The sequence below is a fragment of the Podarcis pityusensis genome (genome assembly GCF_964106645.2).
Source record: "Podarcis pityusensis genome assembly, chromosome: 15".
NCBI lineage: Eukaryota > Metazoa > Chordata > Lepidosauria > Squamata > Lacertidae > Podarcis > Podarcis pityusensis.
Genome location: NC_138040.1, coordinates 15,836,200 through 15,856,191, shown reverse-complemented (window position 1 = coordinate 15,856,191; position 19,992 = coordinate 15,836,200). Strand labels below are relative to the sequence as shown.

General features: G+C 49.7%; 2 protein-coding genes across 2 annotated transcripts in view; both read left to right on the top strand.

The window, feature by feature from the left end:
* MLXIPL (MLX interacting protein like) overlaps positions 1-11,554 on the top strand; it is a 42,175-nt gene extending 30,621 nt beyond the window's left edge. The window contains 9 exon segments of the mRNA XM_080983835.1: positions 601-1,165; positions 1,973-2,046; positions 2,456-2,621; positions 4,378-4,484; positions 5,632-5,751; positions 6,717-6,844; positions 7,427-7,550; positions 8,868-8,997; positions 9,693-11,554. Coding sequence (XP_080839961.1) covers positions 601-1,165; positions 1,973-2,046; positions 2,456-2,621; positions 4,378-4,484; positions 5,632-5,751; positions 6,717-6,844; positions 7,427-7,550; positions 8,868-8,997; positions 9,693-9,814 — 1,536 coding nt within the window. The 3' untranslated portion in view covers positions 9,815-11,554.
* A 3,770-nt stretch (positions 11,555-15,324) lies between these two features.
* On the top strand, positions 15,325-16,983 carry DNAJC30 (DnaJ heat shock protein family (Hsp40) member C30). Its single transcript, XM_080983864.1, has one exon. It carries the CDS (start codon positions 15,430-15,432, stop codon positions 16,096-16,098), a length of 669 nt encoding a protein of 222 aa, XP_080839990.1. The 5' UTR covers positions 15,325-15,429; the 3' UTR covers positions 16,099-16,983.
* The last annotated feature ends 3,009 nt before the right edge of the window (positions 16,984-19,992 follow it).

Here is a 19,992-nt window from a genome sequence, read left to right as displayed (position 1 = left end):
GGCTCACAGCATTAACCCCACAACAGATCTTGCTTTTCCAATAATTTCCGCTTTGGATCCAGCACAGAGCAAGCTGGTCTCTGTGTCTCTGGCTTCCAGCCGGCTTCTAGCTCAGCTCAAACGGACTCCTGTTGTTCTTGCTCTCCTACCTAGCAGGTGGGGTGGGGGTGGGGAGTCCCACCCCTTTGGTCCACATCAACATCTCTGGTTGTGCTGTTGTGCTTAACTAGTCAGCCACAACCACTGACCAAACAAAAATATTGGTTTGGCAAGCTTGCTCTCACACCTTGTCCCCCAGAGATACAGGACCCCAAGAATAGGAAGGAAGTCAGGGCATCATCCAGACTGACCCCCACCTCAAACTCATAACATTAATTTCCTGATGTTTTCAATGGTTTGAGTTTTCTCCCTGAGGCACCTTAATATCCCAGGGCCCCCCTAATTTGCTGTGTTTTTTTCCAGTTTGCAAGCTTCTAGTCCTCAGCATTGCAAAAAGAAGCTTGACAAGAGCTGCTGAATGACTCTCCTGCAGTTTTCTTTTGAGAGTGAGCAAATTGCACCCACCTCTTTCTGTTCCCTCCCTTTTCTGTCTCCCCACAGCCAGCCAGCGGGTGCCCTGCTCACCTCGGTTCGCCTGGCGCCTTCCTCAACCATGACCTCCTGTCAGCTCCGCCCTCCTCGACGCCCCCCAGCAGCCTCGGCCTCGACCTCAAGCAGAAGTCCATGTTCCCATATACGTATCCTGGCAAATGGCTCAGCCTAGACCCCTACGGGCCCTACTGCCCCACCCCAATGCCCAGCGCCCCTCTGCTGAGCCAGGAGCCAGGGCGCCCTCCTGCCCCCAACCCCAAGTTCCACTACCCGCCCTCCCCACTCTACTCTGGACCCCCATCCCCATCGCTCTCCACTCCCTGCTTTTCCCAGAACGTCCCGGGGTACAGCATGGACCTGCCCTCAGGGTACCACTCTCCTCTCAGCACCCCACAACTACACACTGGTGTGCAAAGTCCCCCCATATTTGCTGCTGGTAGGGGGCAGCCACAGTCGGGGAGCGACCGGCCTAGGGCGAAGGGGGCCAATGCCAAGACCAAGAGGCCCTCAAGAATCCCAGCACCTCCACTTGTGGCAATGCCCAACCCGTGTCTGACACAGCTGCTGATCTCAGGTAGGGGGAAGGCGGGATTTCTTTTCCAGGGGTCCCTTCTGCTCTTTAATGTGCACTGAGCTCAGGGCTGCGATGTTTGACTGACTGGTTGGTTAAAGCAGCAGCTATCTCACGTTTTTGGGTCACTGCCACCTTGATTCTGTAAACTCCTTCCCAGTACCCCCTACCCTATAAAAAGTCTTACTCAGAATAGCGGGTTGCCCAAATCATTTAGGAAGAGAATGACGCAATCAGATTCAACACAGTCACAATTAATTGCACGTCTACTCAAAATCCAGCTCAAACTGTTTAGTGGATGAACTTGATCCAGTGATACCTGCTTTTCAAGACCTGAAAGTCATTTATACCTCCAGCCCCTGGCTGCCCACCTGCCTCTTAGCACCGACCTAGCTCTTAGCTCCCACCGCCTTAGCTCCTGCTGCTCCCCAGGAGGCAGTACCACCCACCTTGGGAACCACTAGGCTAAATTCTGATTGACCAAAAAAGGTACTCCAGTTAATCAAGGATACACCCACAGATATAATAAAAAGGTAAGTGTGTCATCATGCTGCAGTTTGCTTGGCCAAAGACAGGTGGCGCTGCAAACTACAGCACAATGAGAAACAGTGGGTGGTGGTCTAGGCATGAGCTGCAGAGGGACAGCTAGAAGAGGCTGTACAAGCCCCCCTTCCACATACCTTTCTGCATACCTGTTCTGCATACCTTAAGGCACAGGGAGGCAGAAGTCTCAGGGGGTGAAGGTTGGCAAGGAATGGCCGCAGTCCCCCAACTAGTTGGCTTCAACACATTTTTCCTTCCTTCTTGCAGCTAAACCAGAGCCAACTGAAGAGGCTTTGCCTGGTCCTAGCCACACCGTTGCTCCTCCGGTGCCTGAACCTCTGGTAGGAGTCAACTGTTGATAGCAGGGGTCTGCATTTCCTTTCTGGGTTCCAAACTGGCTTTGGGGTGGGAAGGGATGGGTCTGTGACCCCACTGGATCAGGCCAAGGGTGCATCTAATTCTGCCTGCTGCCTCCAACAGTCGGGGATGGGAAGCTCATACGCTAAGCGAAATGGAGATAGCCATCCCGTTGACTGATCCTGGAATTTGGAATTCAGAGGTATACTCTCCCTGAACCTGGAAGCTCCATTCCTTGCTGCCAGGAGGGCTATGAACTGACAGAGCCACCCTCTACAGGCTCCTGTCATTTATGCCACTGGCCACCACAACATCCTATGGTGGTGAGTTCCGCAGGCACCCTTGCCACCGAGCCGGTGCCTTCTAACCGTTTCTTTCTGTCCTCCTTTGTAGCAAAATGCCTTTGGCGAGGAGCCGGCCAACTTCCTGCCCAGAATGACCCAGCTCAGCCCTCGGCTGTCCCCCGCCTCCAGCCCCTCGCAGTCCGTCCCGGCCGCGCTGCCATCGGGACCCCCGCTCGTCCCCAAGACGGAACGGCTCTCCCCCACCCCTGTCTGTGGTGAGTGGCGCAGAGTTGGCAGTCATCCCCCAGCACAGCCCTCCAGCTCTATTGACTTCTGATTATACGTCTGTCTGTGTGTGTAAAGGGTCTATTCTGTAGCAAGTCAGCAAAAGGGGCCAATTTTGAAGTGTGTGTGGAACTCCTCATGGCCCTCGCTGTGGCCTGTGGAGAGTCCCTAGCCCTGCCCCCAAAGAAGGATCCCAAAATGCAGGCAGTTGTGTTGACCTGCATATATTGGTGCCTGCCCCCCCACCAACCTCATAGACCCTCCAGGGGGTTCCTGTGTTTTCCTTGGGTTCAGTTTCCCTGGAATGAAAGTCACTGGAGACTGTGATGTCTTTAGGATACAGAAGTGGTTCCCAAACTTTCTGGAGCCACCGCCCCCTTGGTTCCATAAACTCACCCCCAGGGGCCCCTACCCTATAAACAGCTTTATGCAGAATAGCAGTTTGCACAACCCCTGAGGAAGTTAGTAACACAATCACATTCAGCCAAGAATATTGCAGGAGAAATATTGCTGCTCCTTCTTGCTAACAAATGCAGTGCTTTTTTCCTGGGGGGTACACAAGGGTACACATACCCCTAACCATTTTGTGAATCTGTGTACTTTTGTCCATTTACTGTATTTATTTTCCCTGGTTTGAACTATAAAATGGTGGTTTTCTTGAGTCAAAATGAGAGTACCCCTAAACATTTTTAAGGAAAAAAGCACTGAACAAATGTGTCAGGGTGAAGGAAATTTATAGCATGAAACATCCGCCTTTACCAGACATGCACAAACTTTTCCCTACCGCAGATGTACAGTGACTGATTTATAAGGAAATCAATAGCTATTACCAGTGCTGTTTTTCTAGAAAAACTGGTGCCCAAACTCACCACGAATGCCTTGTTCTCTTAGAATGGCATTGGCACCCACCTGGGAACTGCCGGAACTGAGTTCCAGCTGAATAAAAGCCTGGCTATTACCAGTAATCTTGTGATCATAGATGCCAACTCTGTGGGACTGAGGACAGCTCAGTCCCTGTCTCCCCCCACCCAGTATGCGGGGACGGGGCTGAGCCCCCCCAATCTTGAGGGCCTGGGTCCCACCAGACCTCCCTGTGGTAGCAGGGGGCCCTATTGGGCCTATCCATGGTGTTGGCAGGCTTCCCTGGGCCTTGCGGCCTCTTCCCGACAGGTGTGATGTCACAGGTGTGTGTCGCGTGTGTTATTTCATGCGCACGTGATGAGCTCCCCCCACCTCCCAGTGTTGTGTGGAACTTGGCTTGTGACAACTCATAAATAGAAACAAACATGATCAAAGGAAATAGCTTTGGAAGAGCAGGAAAACATTAAATAAGAAGCGAGGAAGGTGTTTCGCTCGAGGCTCTAGCCTGGTCAGTTGTAAAGAAGCGGTCAGTGTGCTCAGAGGGGCCCAGATCCAGCGCCTTCCCCACAGGTAATTCCACTCCTCCCTTGGGGAATGACCAATACATAGGGTTTTATTGACCATGTATATATGACCTGAGCACGGGATGGAAGGCTTGGCAGCACTTATGCACCAACACATCTTGCTTCCTCATTCATCAGTTCCTCTGATGCTCGGGGGACAATGCCATCCTTCCTGCTCTCGACAAAACGAAACACAAGCCCCATATCCCGGAGCTACGCTGCCCTCCTCCACTATGCTGTGGGTCAGTGGTGAAGGGGAAGCACTCTGTGCATGCTCAGATGTGATTAAGAACAGCAGAGTCTCTTTCTCCTCCCTCCTCAGGCAGTAACCGGAGGATGTCGGGGCAAGGATCCCCAGTGCTGCTGGTGGAGGGGATGATTTCACCCAGCCCCTACTCGTGCAGTCGGAACAAGACGGAGCCAAGCAAGGTAAGGGGGCGAAACAGAGAGGTCTGCGCATGCATTTGATGAAGAGCGCTTGCATCTCGTTGGACAGGTAGTGATCAAAGCAGAAAACGTGACAAGTCACCTCCCAATGAAAAGAGAGTCATTGTGGTGCAATGTTGGACTAGGGTCTGGGCCCAAATCCTCACTCGGCTGTGAAATTCACTGGATGACTTTGGGGGCCAGCCACTGCCTCTCAGCCTAGCCTGCCTCACAAGGCTGTTGTGGGGATTAAATGAGGAAGAGGAGAGCTTGAGCTTCTTGGAGAAATAGGTGGGACATAAGTGCAAAAAATAAACAACAATAATACAAATGTACTCTTTGGTGGGAGTTTGGACTCTGTTTCGTGTTCCAACGTTGGTCACCTGAATTAATTCCTCTCACCAGCCTCGTGGGAAGTATGGGAGCTATAAGACATACTTCCTGGCTCCCTCATTCACATTCCCAATCCTCTCATTCAATGATATATATATTTTCCAGGTGGGTCAATTGCCTTTGGTATATGCACTTAATCCTCTGGCCGTCCTTTGCTTGTTTTTTTTTTGGTCTTCTTTTGTATCTGTTTCCTTTTTCATATTGCATTGTGATCCTGAAAACCTTAGCAGAAGTTACTCCAAGAAAAACAGGGAGAAAGAAATGGAGTTGTTATTGTTATTATTCTGCCCATTATTCTGCTTTTTATTATCTTTTAATTTTCATGCTCTGTTCCTAATGTTGTACACCGCCCTGGGATCTTGTGATCAAGGGTGGTACATAAAGGGAAATTAATAATAATAATAATAATAATAATAATAATAATAATATTTCCCAGCTCTCCCTGGAGATACCATCACGGATTGAACCTGGGGCGTTTGCCAATGCACATTGGCAATGCAGGTGTGCATTCTGTCCAATGCTCCTCTTAGATATTTACGTGGCATACCAAAATCTGAACCATAGAGTTGGAAGGGACCCCATGGGCCATCTACTATAAGCTCCTGCAATGCAGGAATCGCAGCAAAAGCATCCCTGGCAGGTGGCCATCCAACCTCTGCTTAAAAACATCTGAGGAGGGACAGTCCACCACCTTCCAAACAGGAGTGGCTTTCTGCACCCCACCCCCGTCTAGCAACTGCCCTTCCTTCTTCCACAGACCGAGAGCCGCCGGATCACCCACATCTCGGCTGAGCAGAAGCGCCGTTTCAACATCAAGCTGGGCTTCGATACCCTTCACAGTTTGGTCAGCACCCTGAGCTCCCAGCCCAGCCTCAAGGTGAGCGGCAAGGGGTCGGGGTGGGAACAGACAAATAGGACAGGGAGGGGCACCCTGAGGCTCGCAAGACCACAGGAAGCTGCCTTATACAGAGTCAGGCCATTGGCTCATCTGGCTCTGTATTGTCGACACTGACTGGCAGCAGCTCTCCAAGGTTTCAGGCAGGGAATCTCTCCTCGAAGTGCCTGGCATTGAACCAGATAATTTCTGCGTGCCAGTCAGATGCCCAGCATTGGAATGGAGTCATTCTCTGTATTTTACTTACTTACTTACTTACTTACTTACTTACAGTGGTACCTCGGGTTACAGAAGCTTCAGGTTACATATGCTTCAGGTTACAGACTCTGCTAACCCAGAAATAGTACCTCGGGTTAAGAACTTTGCTTCAGGATGAGAACAGAAATCGTGCTCTGGCGGCGCAGCGGCAGCAGGAGGCTCCATTAGCTAAAGTGGTGCTTCAGGTTAAGAACAGTTTCAGGTTAGGAATGGACCTCCGGAACGAATTAAGTTCTTAACCCGAGGTACCACTGTATTTCATGAGATTTTTACACCACTTGGTTGCAAGAGAAACCATCCCAAAGCAGTTTACAGTGTACAGATAAAACAATGAAATTATCAAGGAAGACAACTTTCAACAGATAAAACCAACAGCAAACTCAAAACAGATTAATCCACATTCTTGCTTAAACAAAAATGTCTTTAGCGGGCACCAAAAGGAATACAGCGAAGGTGCCTGCCTGCCGTCAAGAGGCAGGGAGTTCCATAGTGTAGGTGCAGCCGCACTACAAGATCGATTTCTTACCATTGCGGAACTGGTGTTATGTGACACCTGTAACGGTGCAGCAGATGTGACATTGAATGGCTGGGGCTCCTGAAGCTCTCTCTGGCCTCTTGATGAACCCGGCCTCTCTAAGCCTACCCCGCTTTCTCCCTCCTGCCTCCCCACACCTGACGATGCTGTGCAGGTCAGCAAAGCCACCACCTTGCAGAAGACGGCTGAGTACATTGGCAAGCTGCAGCAAGAGCGAGCTGCCCTGCAGGACGAGGCACAGCACCTGCGGGATCAGATCGATGAGCTGAACGCTGCCATCAAGTAGGACTCTATGTGGTTTTTTGGGGGAGGCACATCAGAAGGCACATCTCAGGGGTGGGGATCTCAATCTGGCCAACAGGCCAGTTCCTGACTTTCCCTGTTTCATGTGAGCCCCGTTTTGCCCCGTTTGCTGGTTCACATTGAACCATGTGGGCAAAGCCACAGCGCTTTGTGAGCACTGGTGATTTATTTGTTTGTTTATATACTTGTATACTGCTTGCCGTAAAAACATATAACCAAGCCCTTTACAGCAATAAAGGCATAAAACCATACAAGGAAACCACTGAAAAGTTAAAAACAGACATCAGTTAACCATTGTGAAAAGATGTGTTCTTAATTGCCTGCGTAGGCCAGGCAGACTTAGAAAAGTTTACAGCAGGCATTTCAAGAGTTAGCACAGAAGGTGCCTGCTGAATCTAGTGGCAGAGAGTTCCACAGGACTGGGCTGACAACAAGAAAGGCTCTGTTCCTTGTTGTTAAACAAGCCTTGCCAATTTAGGAAAGACTAGCGACGCCCCTGCAGATGATCTCAGAGATCGTGTCCCTGAAAGTAAAACTGTCTCCTTGTGGTTCCTTTTGCAGCTTGTGCCAGCAGCAGCTGCCTGCCACGGGGGTGCCCATCACCCGCCAGCGCTTTGACCAGATGCGGGACATGTTTGATGACTACGTCCGTTCTTGCACCTTGCAGAACTGGAAGTTCTGGGTTGTATCCTTTTTGGGAGGGGAGTTGTTGTGTGTGTGTGTGTGTGTGTGTGTGTGTGTGTGTATGTATGTCTGTGATCACAACTACTCTTCACAGTACTTGGTAAGGATTAATTGGAAATAGGCAGCAGTGGAGAGGCAAGCAATAATTGAGATAAAAGTCGAGTAGCAGGCAACATGATAGAAGTTTATAAAATGATGCATGGCATAGAATCATGGGATTGTGGAGTTGGAAGGCACCTGAGGGACATCTAGTCCAACCCCCTGCAATGCAGCAATTTCAACAAAAGCGTGTATGACAGATGGTCATTCAATCTCTGCTTAAAAACCCCCACGGAAGTCTGCTCCACTGTTGAGCAGCTCTTACCATTGGAAAGTTCTTCCTAAGATTTAGTTCGAATCTTCTTTCTTGCAACTTGAATTCATTGGTTTGGGTCCTACGCTCCAGAACAGGGGGGAGCTCCGTCTTCCATGTGACAGCCTTTTAGATATTTGAAGTTGACTTTCATATCTTCTCTCAGTCTTCTCTTATCCATGGAGAAAGTGGATAGAGAAAAGTTCTTCTCCCTCTCTCAAAACACCAGAACTGGTGGACTTTCAACGAAGCTGCATGTTGGAAGGTTCAGGTCAGATAAAAGAAAGTACGTCCTCACATAATGCATAGTTAAAACTGTGGAACTCCCTCCCACCAGAGGCAGTGATGGCCAACAACTTGGATGGCTATAAAAGAGGATTGGACAAATTCATGGAGGAGGAGAGGGCTATCGATGGCTACCAGCCATGGTGGCTCTGCTCTGCCTCCACATTCAGAGGTAGCAATGCTTCTGAATACCAATTCCTGGAAACTGCAGGGGAGTTGTGGTTGTGTCCTGCTTGCGGATTTCCCTTTGGGGCATCTGATTGGCCACTGTGAGAAGAGGATGCTGGACTAGATAGGCCATTGGCTGGATCCAGCAGAGTATAACTACCGTATATTCTTATGTCCTTACATGGTTGTGGACACCACCCAGGAGGTGGGGTGTGAAAGCAAGGAGCCACTATAACCCCATAAACATGGTATGTCAAATGCATGTTGCAGGTAAAAGTAAAATGTAATCATTTTAGAATTCCGTTGTTCTGCTGTTGGTTAGGTGAAAGTGGGTTTTAGCTCCAGGGAAAATGCTACCTGGGTGGTAGAAATGTCATGTGGCTCATAGCCCCCAAATTCAGCAACAGACAGTGGACGGGTCGGAATTTGAGACAGCGCAAATAAGAGAAGGTGGCGATGGTGGGGCAGCTCATCACACTCCCTTCTGGTCCTTAACAGCACCTCCTCTCTCAGTTCAGCATCATCATGAGGCCACTCTTTGAGTCCTTCAATGGGATGGTCTCCACAAGCAGCATGGAGACCCTCGGCCAGACGTCCCTGGCCTGGCTGGATCAGTACTGCTCTCTCCCAGCGCTGCGGCCCAGTGAGTAGTTTCTGTGACCCCCACTTCCTTTCCTCCAGGAGGGTGATGGCAGTTGGGTCTTTCAACACTGTCTCCATCTTCTTCCTAGTACAGCAAAGGGGTCCTGGATAAGGAGGCTTCTTGGACAAGTCGGGGCACCATGTAGAAAATATACACAAAGATAATAATAATAATGATGATGATGATGATAGTAATAATAATAATAGCCCAGGAAAGAGCAGTTGAGCAAAGTTAGGAAATGGTGTGTACATTCTGAAAGCTATCTCCATGCAGCCTCGCGAGGCCAAAAGTGTGAATGGCTTCTGTTGGGAATCGACTCATTCTCAAGTGGAGCCAGCGATGCTCCCGAAATCCCAGGAAACCACAGGAGGGGAGAGTTCTGTTGTGCTTGTGGGTTTCCTATTGGGCATCAGGTGGGCAGCTCTGAGAACAGGATACTGGGCTAGACCTGATCCAGCTACAGCATTCTTCATAAGTGCTCACTGATGTTTTTAAAAGAGGACGAGGCAAAGTTTTTGTTGTCGTTGCACTTATTATTATTATTACACTTGATTTATTAATTGCCTTCTGAAGCACTGTCTCTTCCCAGAAGAGGCATCTGGTTGGCCACTGTGAGGAATTGGGTGGGCCCTCACATGGCTTGATCTAGTTACATGACTTTGCTGATGATCTAATGCCTGCTTTTCTTCCTTCAGCCGTCCTGAGCTCCCTCCGTCAGCTGAGCGTTTCCACCTCGATCCTGACCAACCCGGCAGCCATCCCTGAGCAGGCCACCCAGGCAGTGACAAGGGCAGGAGCCAGCAATGGTTCTTCGTAGCCGCCGAGGATGATGAGGCTCCAGCAGGGGCCTTTGGGTAGAGCAGCACCAGCAAGATCTCTCATCCCAGCTGAGGAACTGTTTGTCCAGAGCGGCTTGGAGGAGAGATGCAGCCTGGAAGAAATTGCCCACACCCCAGGCTGGCCAGCCCCCATTCCCGGAAGGGAAGCCTCCTTCACCCTGGCAAGCTATTCTGTGCCCATTTCTTCCTGAATTTACTAGCGACCACAGCTCAAAAACCACCCGGCGCAAGCCACAACCGCAGCACTCTCCACATCCTGGCCTATGTAGGAAGTGGACTTGCCACCAGACCTCATGTAGGCTGTGTACTTCTTCACACAGCGCATAGTTCAACTGTGGAACTCGCTCCTGCAGGTAGCAGTGATGGCCACCAACCTAGATGGCTCTAAAGAGGATTAGACTAATTCGGGTAAAAGTAAAGGTAAAGGGACCCCTGACCATTAGGTCCAGTCGTGGCTGACTCTGGGGTTGCGGCGCTCATCTCGCCTTATTGGCCAAGGGAGCCGGCGTACAGCTTCCGGGTCACATGGCCAGCATGACTAAGCCGCTTCTGGCGAACCAGAGCAGCGCACGGAAAAGCCGTTTACCTTCCCGCCAGAGCGGTATCTATTTATCTGATTCGGGAGGGGAGGGCTGTTGATGGCTACTAGCCATGATGGCTATGCTCTGCCTCCACAGTTGAATGCCAGTTGCTGCAAATGGCAAGAGAGGAGAGGGCTCCTGCTCCTGCTTGTGGGTTTCCCAGGAGAGGCATCTGGGTGGCCACTGTGAGAACAGGATGCTGGACTAGATGGGCCCTCTTTAGCTCAATATAGCGGGACTATTCTGATCTTCTGATGCCTGCTTTCTCTCTGCACACATAGTGGACACTCTTCAGCTTCTGCAGTGGCACTGTGCCACTTTCCCAGTCACTGTGGGTTCTGGAAGCTGCCCTTTTCCCTCTGTCAAATCTCGCCTGTCTCCATCAGTGCCACCCAGGCCTCTGAGATGCGCCCATGTTGCAATTGGACAACCCCCTGCTTGTGCCTTAGCCCACATTTCAATCATTTTAGGAGACGTTTTTTCCAAAGGGAATCCCAACGGTACCCCACTCCCACTTATATTGGTAGAAAACACACGGTCGCTTTTCCCAAATGAAGACCTACATTTTCAAACAGGGTACGTGGTCTCATTCTTCATTTGTGGGGAAACTTAGCCAAACCGCTGCTGTTACGTTTTTGCATTCACTAATTTCTGAGTGAAAGGGAGTTTCAGGGCGCTCTTTTCTCAGATGCCTCTCGGAAACCTGCACACTAGGCACAAACCCTCTCACAGTGTTTTATCTCCAGAATCTGGAACTCTAATGTAGACTGCCCCTGAACATGGAGGTGTCACTTAGTTGTCACATTTTGTTGCCCCAGCATTAACCCACCTGCTAAACAGTGCAGCAACTGCCTTCCGCTAGCCAGCAAACTCCTCTGGTGACCTTTTATTAAGCTCATGCCTGCGTCTTTTTTCCAGCCCATGTTTAAACTGCAAAAAATCACTCTCGACCCTCCACCCAAGGGAAATAAATCCCAGCTGCTCCTGTCTCTTTCAAAATGAAACCAGCAGAACCATCTTGTACCAGGCTGTGCCAAATCCAAAACAAGCAGCCACAATTGTAACAAGGACATGTTTGCACCTGCGTAGCGGAAACACTGCCTCCCAGTGCAGCAATAAAACTTCTGCAAAAGCTTACGTTTATTCTGTAATGTGATCTATTTGCTTATATTTTCAATTGGGATTTACAATTGGGATCGAAAAGAGCTTCTTTGAGCTCCCACATTTTTTAGGGAGAGAGCCATAGCTCAGTGGTAGAGTGTCTGCCTTAGAACCAGAAGGTCCCAACTTCAATCCACAACAGCATCTTCAGGCAGGGTTGAGAGAAACTCCTTCCTGAAACCCTGGGGAGCTGCTGCCAATCAGTGTAGGCAGTACTGAGTTAGATGGGCCGAACAGTCTGACTTGATGTATCAAGGCAGCTTCCTGACAACTCCTTCTGCTGGCTAGTGTAAGCCTAACAATCTCACAACACATTCATTTAAGCAAACCCCCAAATTTTAGGCTTCATGTCTAAAAGGTTTTTATTTCAGCAGGCTGCATTCCCAAACTCCTGGCTAATTTGTTCTCTCCCTGCCTTGCATCTCCTGTAGAATTATGGGGATGGCCTCTTACAGTGAAAGAAGCCTTTGCTTATGTGTGCCTGACATTGCAGGAATGTGTGTGTGTCTGGCAGTGGCTTACAATGGCCCTATAATATAGTCAATGGTTTATCCCCACATTTTTCATGAGTGAGAGAGTCAGGCTATGACAACACTGTACTGTGGCCCATGGATAGTTCTGTAGGTAAGGCTAACTGCAACAACCCTGCAGTTTAATCCAGTCTCTATATCAGTGGTTCCCAAACCTTTTTGGGGGGTTACCGCTCCCATTGTTCCAAAAACTCATTCCCAGGGCCCCCCTACCCTATAAAAATCATTATTCAGAACAGCAGTTTTCATGGCCTACTAAGGAAGGTAATAACACAGTAAAATTCAAAAGAGTAACAATTAATTGCACATTTATTCAAAATCAAATTAAAAGTATTTAGTTTAATTAATTCAACAAAATTGATGAACTGGATCCAGTGATGCCAACTTTTCAAAGTAATTTTCATTTCTAGCTTCCCTCTTTCCTCTTGGTGCCCCTCCCAGGTAATTATGTTCCCTGCCCACCCCCATCCCCCAAGGGCAGTACTGTCCACTTTTGGAACCAGTGCTCTATATTATACGGATACGGCAGGGTGTTCTGGAAGGGACCCACTTACTGTACAATATCCCTGCAGTGTGGACTGCTGTTATTCCATTTTGTGGCAGTGCATGGTGGCTGACAACAGCCCTGCAAAGTAGGGTGCTTCCAGGTGGGACTTTACAGTGGTATTGGTGCTCCTCACGCACACAAGATTATCGGCATCAAAATGCCAGCCTGTATATATCACATGCATCCCCATTTAATCCGGATTTATCCTTTCCAGGGGAAATCCAGCAAGTAAACATAAAATAGTTGTTTCCAATGACTTGTTTGCAGTGTCAAGCTGGTGTCTGGAAGCACCCCCAGTCTGTGGTTAATGGTGCAGGGTGGGAGGTGAGACTGAGACAGAGGGAGAGTAGCTTGCGACAACCATGTAGTATACATTGATGTAAACATTGGGGTTTGGCTTTTGCTGACCAACTCCCATGGGACTCTGAGTCCCCTAAGTCCATGATTGGTCAGAGAAGAATGGATGGAGGCAGGATCAAGTGGAAAGCAAGATATCTTTATTTTCTGTTGCAACAGAGTTCCCTTCCCTCCATGCAAGGAGGGAGAGACCCAGAACAAAGTGTGCAGGAGGGAGAGACCCAGAACAAAGTGTGCAGGAACGTTTAAAGACCTTTGACATTGCCCAACCCCTTAGCCAAAGACCACCCTAAAAGCATCACACATACATCATAGGAGGCAGTCTATAGCAGAAATCCTGTCTGCCAGGATACCTGATGGTGGTCACTGATTCCATTACCTGGGCAGCTTGGCCATTCTTTTGTGATGGTAATGTTACCGGAATCAGAATGGGGGGGGGCACAGACCTGTTCCCATGGCGGGGGTCACCAGACTTTGACTGGTCTGCTCCCTTCATTTCCTTCCCCTTCACATCCAGGGTGTGCTCATAGATAAGGGTAGACCAGTTGCCATACTCATTCATTGAGGAATAATCCGCAAGATGCCTAGCCAATCAAGAACTATCCGCAAGATGCCTAGCCAATCAAGAACTATAATTCAAATAGCTGTCAAACCGGCAACCAATCAGAATAGTCCATTTTGACAGCAACTTTGATATGCTTATACAATAGCACCCCCTAACAAGGGCTCAGCTGGGGTTGCAGAGAACCCTCTGGTTATTAGTGTGTCTAGTTTAGCTTTTAGACTTTTTCTAAGCATGTACGTTTAGAAATTCATATAAAATCAATCCTGTGGCGGATTCTCACAATTTCAATGTTGTCTTGCTCAGAGGAGGGAGGCCTACCAGAGGAGGGGCTTGATCTATGGGTAAGGTCAGCCATAAGCGTAGGACCACGTACCCAATGACAACACTACCTGGGTGATAAACCCTGGCATCCTGCTCCAGAGTGCCAGAGTGTCATTGTAAAGACAAAGGGGTGTACTTGACTCAACTGGGAGTAAATAGGAAGACGTAAATACTTTCTTTGTTGTACCTGGAAACAGGAATGTAGAGTAAGTTTGACTGACAGGGCAAGTCTGACACTCAAGTTTCAGTTCAGATGCTACACCTGATTTATGACAAGTACATGATGTTTTTCCAAGGGTGGTGTGGGTAACTATGGGGAACTTTTAAAAGGAGAAGCACCTTTGTTTGGGACTTCTCTCTGCTTCCTTTATGTTATAGTTTGAAGTCTTGTTGGAACAATAAAGCTCAGGCCTCCTGGCTGCTATTTTACTTCATTATCTTGGCCTTTTCTTTGATGATCCAACTCGAGCCCAGGGAACTCGCCACTACAGTAAATACTTTAGTTCCTGAATCCAGGTCACAGGCTCACTCTATTCATACACAAGTACGCCCTTAAGACAGGATCTGAAGCATTTGTAAGTGAAAAGACAATGGGAAAGCTTTCCCCATTTGCCTCCCTTACTGCAGAGGAATATTTGAGGTCATTGGGAGAGTCAAAATGGTTTTAGGATTGAGGGAGAAAGAAGAGGGAGAATCATAATCCTCACAGAACTCTAGCCCAATGGTTGCCATTAATTTGATTTGAATTAATTTTATAATGAAATGATTTTAGAATGTTGTATTATTTTATTGTTGTTAGCCGCTCTGAGCCCGGCTTCGGCTGGGGAGGATGGGATATAAATAAAATTATTATTATTATTATTACTTTGAAAATGTTTTGTTTGAAACTTGGAGTTTGTGAGAGAATTTATCTATAACCAGATCACTTCTGACCTGAATTTACAGCAGCCCTGCAGAGCAGTCCAGTGCAGCTACGATATTCTCAGGAAGATATGAGGGCTGATGCTTGGAAAGAAGATGGTTTCTAACAGCCCCGCAGTGTAGACCAGTGAGTTTCCCGCTATGGTGTGGGCTGAGAGGAGCTTACAACAGCCCTGCAGTGTAGCCCAGCGTCCTCTCCCTCCGCCACAGCCCTCCAATAACACGCACTGCCCCCCCCGCACCTCTTCCCATTGGCGAATAGCCGAGCCACGCATCCCTCCAATAGAGTGCCAGAACGCCATCACTCTGCGCGCTCCTCCTCTTCCATCGACCAGCTGTGCGGGCAAATGCGCTTCCTTATGACGCCATTTGCCCGCCCTCGCCCGTGATGCGTTGTTTCCTGCTATTGGCAGAGGAACGCGTCCGTCTGCATCCCGCCCAACAGCAACCACGGCCCCATCCGTTTCCCAGCAAGGAACTCCCTCCCAATTGGGTCCTGGCCCTGTGACGTCACTAGCCGGCCGGCTCCTTACCTCGGAAGCGAGTCAAGATGGCGGAGGTCAGTCGTGAAAGGGCGGCCTGGTTGGGCCGCTGAAGCCGGCGGCATCCCATGGCCTTGTTGAGGGGCCTGAACAAGGGGACGGCGGCCCCCCTGCTGTGGGCGCCCCGGGCGGTGCTCTCCCGCCCGCCCCAGACGGCGGGCCTTTCGGGGACCGAATCCGGGGGCGGCACAGGCCGGCCAGGCTCCGGTCCGCAGGGCTTGTACGACCTGCTGGGGGTCTCCCCGGGGGCCACGCAGGCGCAGATCAAGACGGCATACTACAAGCAGTCTTTTCTGTACCACCCGGACCGCAACGCCGGCAGCGAGGAGGCGGCGCGGCGCTTCACTCTCGTCAACGAGGCCTACCTGGTGCTGGGCAGCGTCGCCCTCCGAAGGAAGTACGACCGCGGCCTGCTCAGCAGGGAGGACCTGCGCACCGCCGGGAAGCCCTCGGGCAAGACAGCAGGGTCGTCGACCACCACCACCTCTTCAGCCACCAGGACGCAGCCCTTTGCCTCCACGTGGCCCCACAACAAACCCATATTCGACTTTGACAAGTTCTACCAGGCCCACTATGGGGAGCAGCTGGAGCGTGAGCGCTTCATCCGCGAGAAGCGACGGGAGATGCAGAAGCGCAAGGCCGAGATGGAAAACATGTGGCGGCGGGAGCACCTGCAGGAGTTGCTGGTTGCCATCACTTTCTTGTCAACTCTGATCTTCCTGGTCAGCTTCAAGTGAGCAAGGAGGAGGAGAAGCTGGCATGGCCAGGTGTCCCTTTGGGCTTGCCACTCCTGAGGGACTTCCTCCTGGAGCAGGCAGAACCGGCTAGGAGAAGCATGTCCTCCCGAAAGGCTCTGGCTTCAAGGGGTACACAAAGCGTCCCTCATGAAGGCTGATGCGGGCTCCCACCAAGGCCAAGCTTGGGGGGATCTCTGCTTTCCTACATGCCTCACTGTAATCACCCAGAGAACATAACAAACAATTTCAGAAGGATTTGGAGTGTTGCCAACCAACCCCCCCCTACACAGTGCTGGGGAGCAAGACTCCAGATGCCATTTCCAATGATAATAAAACCTTTAAAACGTGCTTTACTTTGCCTTAGAAATCAAAGTGCAAGTGGGTTTAATTTCCCACACCTAATTGTACTGTGAGAAGTAGATGGTATTTATGCATGTCAATGTATTGGGCATGGTGCTTCAGTTAGCAGGTGTCATCTCTGTAGCTTGAAATTCTCCCTTCCTCTGGGTGCGGGAGGGAGGGATTTCAGGTCTACCTTTCCTTTCTTTCATAGAGATTCTGCTGACTATTTCACTGGGGTGTCCCCTGCACTTGGGCCCAAAAAAGCTGCTCCACAACTTGAGCACTTAACAAACCTCTTTGGTTTGATAAAGGATGCATCTGAAGAGAAGAAAGTTCTCATTTGGAGTCTTTGTGGTGGCTTCTAATAGTCTTTGGGGAAATGCATTCTCTTTTATGAGGTAAACTGCTGTAGGATTCACTCTTGCAGTTTGGAATGTAATGACGTGGCCACGGTGTTTTGATCTGTATAGCCAAAGGATTCAAACCAATCATGTGAATGATATTTATTTTAATATGCTGTATAAAGACACAAAGAAACATTTAGGAACTGTCTCCTTGTCCTTCCAAGTCTTAAAGTGAAGCACTTAGATGCTTTTGGAAACACAGCTGCCTGGTCCCCTCTTTGATTGGTAAGGTAAAGGGGCCCCTGACCGTTAGGTCCAGTTGCAAACGACTCTGGGGTTGCGGCGCTCATCTCGCTTTACTGGCCAAGAGAGCCAGCATACAGCTTCCGGGTCATGTGGCCAGCATGACCAAGCAGCTTTTGGCGAACCAGAGCAGTGCACAGAAATGCATTTAGCTTCCTGCCGGAGCGGTACCTATTTATCTACTTGCATTTTGAGGTGCTTTCGAACTGCTAGGTGGGCAGGAGCTGGGACCAAACAACGGGCGCTCACCCTGTTGGAGCTCCCCGTCGCGGGGATTTGAACCGCTGACCTTCCAATCGGCAAGCCCTAGGCTCTGTGGTTTAGACCACAGTGCCACCCTTTGATTGGTGTTGAGTTGTAAAAGTAAGCAACCATTGTGTAGGGTTATTTAGAAGGCCAAGAGAGGAGAGAGTATTTGGTGAATGTTATTCCTGCATTGCAGGGGTTTGGGATAGATGACCCTTTGACTCCCTTCAAACTCTAACATGTTATTCTTTGAATACATATGGGTAGGTTTCACTGAAATTGCAAGTGGGTTGAAGGTTGTGGGTCAGGCAAAGAATTCTAGTAAAAGGTGAGTTCTTAGTAGGCTGTGGGAAGGGGAGAAACCCGCCCCCTTCTTCTCCCCATATTCTTTTCATTCACCATTCCTTCTTGCAATTCCCTTTGAAGCAAGTTAGGAGAGGAGGGCAACCACCCTGAGCTGTGGTTGGTCCAGCTCAGCAACTCCCCTTGTGTTGAAATTGTGTTTTTCCAAGCGCTGGGTTGCTGTTCCCGAGTGGTACAGCAGAGGGGGTCCTTGCACCATTGTTCAGCTGACAGTGAAAGGAAACTGATTTTCATTTGGAAAGGATATCGTCATCCCACAGCTAAATAAGGGGGGAGTGGCTTGCTCAGCCAGGCTTGGTGAGGGAGCTCTTCTCACTGTTAGGTTGATGGCAGGGAAGAAGTTTTTTTGGGGGGTGGCTGATGAAGAAGCCTGAAACTAGCTGGGGAGCTAGTAGGATAACTGGATCACAAAACGATGAAAGGTACCCGATAGAAATATAGATGATTATATTGATTTCTCCCTAAGTGAAAACCTCACCAGGCAACCAGCCCATCCATTCCATTTCAGTATTTGCATCTGATTCAGGGTGCTGCTGCTGCGGGGGGGGGGGGCATACAGACAAGAATGCAATTCTGACTGTCTTGGGCAGAAAATAAGTGAAGCTCTTTGCTGAATGCTATCCCTGATGAACTTGGCTGGTTAGCCACTGGGCTAGCATCTGGCCTCTAATCCCTACCTGGCCTGTGTGCCAAATCCTGCCTCCCAGCTGCAACCCCCCACTGCAAATTGAATTATTGTCCTTGGGTTTCTACTGAGGATTGTACTTTAATCTTCCTACACTTGAGTATATCCTCATAGCTCATAGTCTAGTTCCACTGCAGGGAAAGATGCATCTGTCAGAATTCCTTCTCCTAACAGCATGAAGCAATAGTCAACATAACTCCAGTTCTGCTTCTGATGCTTTCTGTGCAGAGGAGGGCGAGCAAAATGATAATATCATTGTAGAGTTGGAAAGGGTAATCTAGTCCAAACCCCTGTAATGCAGGAATAAAGGGTCTGGAAACAGAGCCTTACGAGGAACAGTTGAGGGAGTTGGGTATGCTTAGCCTGGAGAAGAGAAGGCTTGAGGAAGATGGAGCAAGCTGATTTCTGCTGATCCAGAGGGGATGACCCGAACCAATGGGTTCAAATAACAGGAAAGGAAATTCTGACGAAACCTTAGGAAGAACCTTCTGGTGGTAGGAGCTGTTTGACAGTGGAACAGACTCCCTTGGAAAGTGGTGTAATCTCCTTCACTGGAGGTTTTTAAACAGGTTGGATGGGCATCTTTCAGGGATTCTTTTGCTGTGTTTCCTGCATTGCAGGGGGTTGGACTAGATGACTTGGGCTCCTTTCTAATCCTAAAATTCTTTGGTTTCAGCTTGATTTTCAAGTGTGAAGCCTGAAGTCCCAGGATTGGGTTTCCTCAGTGCTTTGGACCTCTTCTCCCCCAAGTTCACAAAAGCTAGCCCACAAATTAAAGAAGAAAAATGTGATTGGGCTGCCAGCCTGTCCATGACTGTTGGATATAACTCACATCAGCCCCAGGCAGCATGGGAAGGTGAAGGGAGCTGGGAGTCCAAAACATCCCAAAGACTACGCAAGTTGAAGGATATTGACTTAGCATGTAGGACCAGGGAGACCCAGGTTTAAATCCCATCCACCTTCAGCTATGTAGTTCACTAGGTGACCTTCAGCCTCTCTCTCTCTCCCTCTCGCCCTCTCCTTCTGCCTGGCCTACCTCGTAGGGTTGTGCTGAAGATAAAATGCAGCATGTATGTGGAAGCGCCATGTACGTAGCTCCTTAGAATATATATATATAGTAAATAACCAAATAAAAGCACCTGGACGCCCCCCACAGGCCCCCCAGCCATGCCACAGAGCCTGCAGAAAGGGAGTGGGTATATACTCCTTGTTGCATGTGCTGCTTATTTCAGCCCGGGGTGGGGGGTCCTCTGCGACACACCCCACACGATCCTGACTGTCGGGTGAAGGCACATCGCAGTTGCTAGGGCTCTTTGGAGAGGTTTGCAGAACAGCAAGACATCCCTCTCTCACACACAGGAGGAGCTGGATGCTGCTGTTGCCAGGGCAACGGGCGGCCCATCAGCGAGCAGGAGAGCCTGGCTGGTCCTCTCCACCAATCGCAGGGCCCGGCTGGCATCCTAGAGACAGCGACTCTGCTGCCTGTAACCAGGGGTTACCCACTGGCAAATGGGAAGCAGATCTCTCTCCCCCCACCTTCCAGTCCCCCCCCCTCTGGGAAAGCGTTTGATTTCCTATTAACCTAAGCAGCTGGGGGGGGGGGCTAAGAGG